The sequence below is a fragment of the Erythrolamprus reginae genome, chromosome 3 (assembly GCF_031021105.1).
Source record: "Erythrolamprus reginae isolate rEryReg1 chromosome 3, rEryReg1.hap1, whole genome shotgun sequence".
NCBI classification, from domain to species: domain Eukaryota; kingdom Metazoa; phylum Chordata; class Lepidosauria; order Squamata; family Dipsadidae; genus Erythrolamprus; species Erythrolamprus reginae.
Genome location: NC_091952.1, coordinates 147,997,591 through 148,001,873, shown reverse-complemented (window position 1 = coordinate 148,001,873; position 4,283 = coordinate 147,997,591). Strand labels below are relative to the sequence as shown.

At 45.8% G+C, this 4,283-nt stretch overlaps 1 protein-coding gene across 1 annotated transcript; it reads right to left on the bottom strand.

Moving 5' to 3' along the window:
- Positions 1-788: 788 nt before the first annotated feature.
- LOC139165433 (tigger transposable element-derived protein 1-like) lies at positions 789-2,736 on the bottom strand. Its single transcript, XM_070748611.1, has 2 exons — positions 2,601-2,736; positions 789-2,229 (listed from the first exon to the last, which is right to left on the bottom strand). The coding sequence occupies exons 1-2, from the start codon at positions 2,734-2,736 to the stop codon at positions 806-808; spliced, it is 1,560 nt and encodes a 519-aa protein (XP_070604712.1). The 3' UTR covers positions 789-805.
- Between the last annotated feature and the right edge of the window lie 1,547 nt (positions 2,737-4,283).

Genomic DNA, 4,283 nt, shown 5'->3' with positions numbered 1-4,283 from the left:
TGCGCAGATGGTGGGGCGACGGCAGTTCGGAGGCTGGCAATGTTTACTTTCCATGCCGGCCACCCCCCCCCAGCGCCTCCGAGCTCCTCGCCGCTACACCCCGCCCGCCCGATTCGCCCCTCTCCCCGATTCGCCCCGGTTTTTTGCCCTCCCAAGTTGCTAGCTCTCCCCGATTCGCCCCTCTCCCCGATTCGCCCCGTTTTTTTGCTCTGCCCAACCAAGTTGCTAGCTCTCAGTGAGGAAACTTTAGTTTGTGATTCCAAACTTCATTTTTAACCAGGTTTTTTGCCCTGCCCATCCAAGTTGCTAGCTCTCAGTGAGGAAACTTTAGTTTGTGATTCCAAACTTCATTTTTAACCAGGTTTTTTGCTCTGCCCAACCAAGTTGCTAGCTCTCAGTGAGGAAACTTTAGTTTGTGATTCCAAACTTCATTTTTAACCAGGTTTTTTGCTCTGCCCAACCAAGTTGCTAGATCTCAGTGAGGAAACTTTAGTTTGTGATTCCAAACTTCATTTTTAACCAGGTTCGTAAAAAGCACTTAAACAATGACAGAATAAAAACCCCCAGCCCTCACCTGTGTTTGAATTTCATTCACTCAGTCATTCATTCATTCTTCTCTATGCCACTCAGTCCCAACACTGTCAACCCACAAATTACCATTTCCCATCCCCTTAATGTACTGTACTGTACCTCTACCTGTACCTGTAACCTGTACTGTACACATTGAATAACACTTAGTCATCCTGATAGAAATAACAAAAATATTTATTTACAGTTTTACATTTTTTTGGGGGGGTTAGCATAACTAGGATAAATCGGGATCTTCTTCTATCACCATGTCTACAATGGACGCTGCAGGTGATGTTGTGGCAGACCTCTTGGTTTTCGTGACAAACATAGTTATGGGCAGTTGTTGGCGCTTTTTCTTTTCCTTGGCTAACATGGCTCTGTATGGTGCAATGGTGTTGTCAAGGGAGGCCTTAAATTGAAAATAGGGAGTCATGTGGGGATCCCAAAGTTCCGCCATGCGTTGGAGATTTGCAGCAGCTTTGTTCATTTCTGCAAGCCGCTCAAGCGTTAGGCCAACATCTTCTTGTTCCTCAGCTTCTTCAGCTCCCTCTTCCTCCTCTTCTTCACTCGCTGACCTGGTCAGCTCCTCCAGATCTCTGTCTGTCAGCGGTAGGCCATGCTCATCAAGCAAACCATTGACTTCCTCTGGTGTCATGTCAACGAAGCCTTCTCCACCCAGTGCCTGTGCCAGCTTCACAGAGTTCTGGACTGCAGCATCTTGAATTTCTTCGGGATCAAATCCCCTGTGAGCATGCACCACTTCTGGCCACAATTTCTTCCAGCAGGCATTCATTGTCTGTGACTTCATATCCATTAAGGCACTCTGAATGTTCGTCAGACAAGATGCAATTGTGTACTGACGCCAGTAGGCCTTCAATGTGAAGTTTGCATCAGCATCCATTGCTTCCACGATGCTTGCAAGAGAATTGCGCATGTACAGTGCCTTAAATGCGCGGATAACACCTTGATCCATTGGCTGGATAAGCGATGTGGTGTTTGGTGGCAAGAATTCGACTTGCACCCCATCATGTTCATGTTCCAGGTGATCATGGCCTCCAGCATTGTCCATTAGGAGAAGCACTTTGAAATCGAGTCCTTTGCGAGCCAAATACACCTCCACCTGTGGGATGAAGCACTGATGAAACCAGTCCCGCGTGAGGGGTTTTGTAATCCATGCTTTAGGATTATGCATCCAGTACACTGGCAATGAATTCTTATTTCTGTTCTTGAGGGCTCTTGGATTTCGTGACCTATAGATTAGCCCTGGCTTCAGCAAAAAGCCTGCTGCATTCCCACACATGATCAAAGTCACCCGATCTTTCATGGCCTTAAAGCCAGGGGCTTTGGCTTCATCTTGCATCAAGAAAGTCCTTGAAGGCATCCTCTTCCAGAACAGGCCTGTTTCGGCCATGTTGAACACCTGTTCTGGAAGGTAGCCCCCTTCTGCAATTAGGTCTTTAAACGTGCCCTGGACAAAGTTTTCGGCTGCACCTGTATCTGCTGAGGCAGCTTCTCCGTGCAATGACACACTCTTCAGGCCATAGCGCCGTTGAAATTTCTCAAACCACCCTTTGCTTGCTGTGAATGTGGCTGGGGCTGAGGCTGAAGAAGCAGAAGATGTTGACGGCTGGGGGTCTCCAGGGTCATCAGCGCCTTCATCTACAGAGAATGACAGGAAAGGGAGAGAGAAGTGACTTGAATGAAAGCATACAGTCCTTCCTTCCATCCATCCATCCATCCTTCCTTTCTCTCCCTCCCTCCTTCCTTCCATCCATCCATCCATCCTTCCTTTCTCTCCCTCCCTCCTTCCTTCCATCCATCCATCCTTCCTTTCTCTCCCTCCCTCCTTCCTTCCATCCATCCATCCTTCCTTTCTCTCCCTCCCTCCTTCCTTCCATCCATCCATCCATCCTTCCTTTCTCTCCCTCCTTCCTTCCATCCATCACTCCTTCCTTTCTCTCCCCCCTTCCCTCCCTCCCTCCTTCCTTAAAAAACACTTAAATACACTTATAAAAAACACCAGTCCTTACCTCGGTCTACCCCATCTGCATCTGTGTCTTCAAGACGGTTGTACAATTGCTGCGCTTTGGTTCGGATAGTGTTCGTATCCAAAGCAATGCTCTTTTTTCGGCAGTCTTCTACCCACACAGACAAACCAGCTTCCATCTTCATAAGGCGTTTGTTTCTAGGCGTCACTACTCTTTTGGCAGCCTTGTTGAATGATATCAGAGAAGTTTGCCTTATCTTCTTCTCATCTTTCTTAATGTATCGCACAGTCGATTCGTTGAGCCCATAATGGCGACCAACCTGTACATTAGAATGTCCCGCTTTCAGCATGTCCAACAGTTCAATCTTTTCCTTGATTGTCAGCATCTTCCGGGTCTTTTTAGCATCGCCGCCTCCACTCCGCATGGAACATTTAGGTGCCATCTTCAAAGAAGTCTTCACAAACAGATCCAAGAAACAGATCCCAGACACAGATCCAAGAAACAGATCCCAGACACAGATCCCAGACACAGATCCAAGAAACAGATCCCAGACACAGATGCAAAGCACAACAACTCCAAGGCACAGATGGAAGACACAGCTCGAAGGAACGGCTCGAAGGAACGGCTCGAAGAAATGGCTCGAAGGAACGGCTCGAAGAAATGGCTCGAAGGAACGGCTCGAAGGAACGGCTGCAAAAACTTTTGCAAAAGTTGCAAAACTGATTGCAATGGCAAAGCTGATTGGCCGAGATTTCGGCCAACCAGCAATGATGCGTGACGTCATCGGGCGGGAAAAACCAAGCACGTATTTTTTATTTATTTTTTTAAATTTTCCGGAAAATCGTGATGTAGCGTTCGCGATGATCGAGATGGTAACAATTGCTTTAAACATAGCGAAATAGCCCTTTCGCGATGCTCGAGGACGTGAAACTCGAGGGTTCACTGTACTTCACAAGCCAGGAAGGGTGGGTCTGCCTTTTCAGCCTTTCCAGAGAGCACCACACCCAAACCCAGCTGTTGCCTCTTTAGTGCTGAAAGTACCTGGCTAATTATCCCCTTTGTTGTGTTGCTCTTCTCTGCCGGAGATCGATTATTGCTTGTGCATTTTCATCTAAGGAATCCAGGCTGCTTGCTGGGGAGAGATCCCTCTCGGGGGACTCTGGCTGTCCTCCCTCTCCCTCAGCCTGAGATTCCTCCTCCCCGTCTGCCTGAACCTCCTGTTCCTCATCCTCCCCCTCTGAGCAGGAAGCCGGCAGAGGATCAGCCGTTCCCTGAGGGGCCTCAGACGGAATCACAACAATTACTAATATGAGTTATAATTTCAGAAAAAAGATCATGGAAAACTCAAACTGCAGATGTCATGTTCTTGACCTAATACTATTAGTATCACAATTTCTTATAATTTCTAATGTTTTAAATATTTAATTATTTTATGGACTTCTAAACGATAAACTTTATATTGATAAATATTTTTATTTTATTTTATTTTATTTTATGTTATTTACTTCTTAATTTTCTTTCAAGCACAGACCAGAAGTTTTTATTTAAATGTATATGCAGTAATTTTGAAAAAAAACCTATTTTGTAATCCATTTTCTATCATTTCCAGGTTTAAGATGAAAAATACCTTAGGCAAGGAAAACTAATTTTCTTTCTAGCAAATGGAACAGGTTCTCAAATATCCTAATTTAATATTAACCATAATCACACTGGATCAGACAAAGT

What these genes read in the sequence shown, in the direction of transcription:
- LOC139165433 (XM_070748611.1), bottom strand. Translation starts at nt 2,736, where the DNA reads ATGGAAGCTGGTTTGTCTGTGTGGGTAGAAGACTGCCGAAAAAAGAGC. An exon ending in TGCAGATGGGGTAGACCGAG is followed by an intron (nt 2,230 to 2,600) that starts GTAAGGACTGGT and finishes CATTCTCTGTAG; the next exon opens with ATGAAGGCGCTGATGACCCT.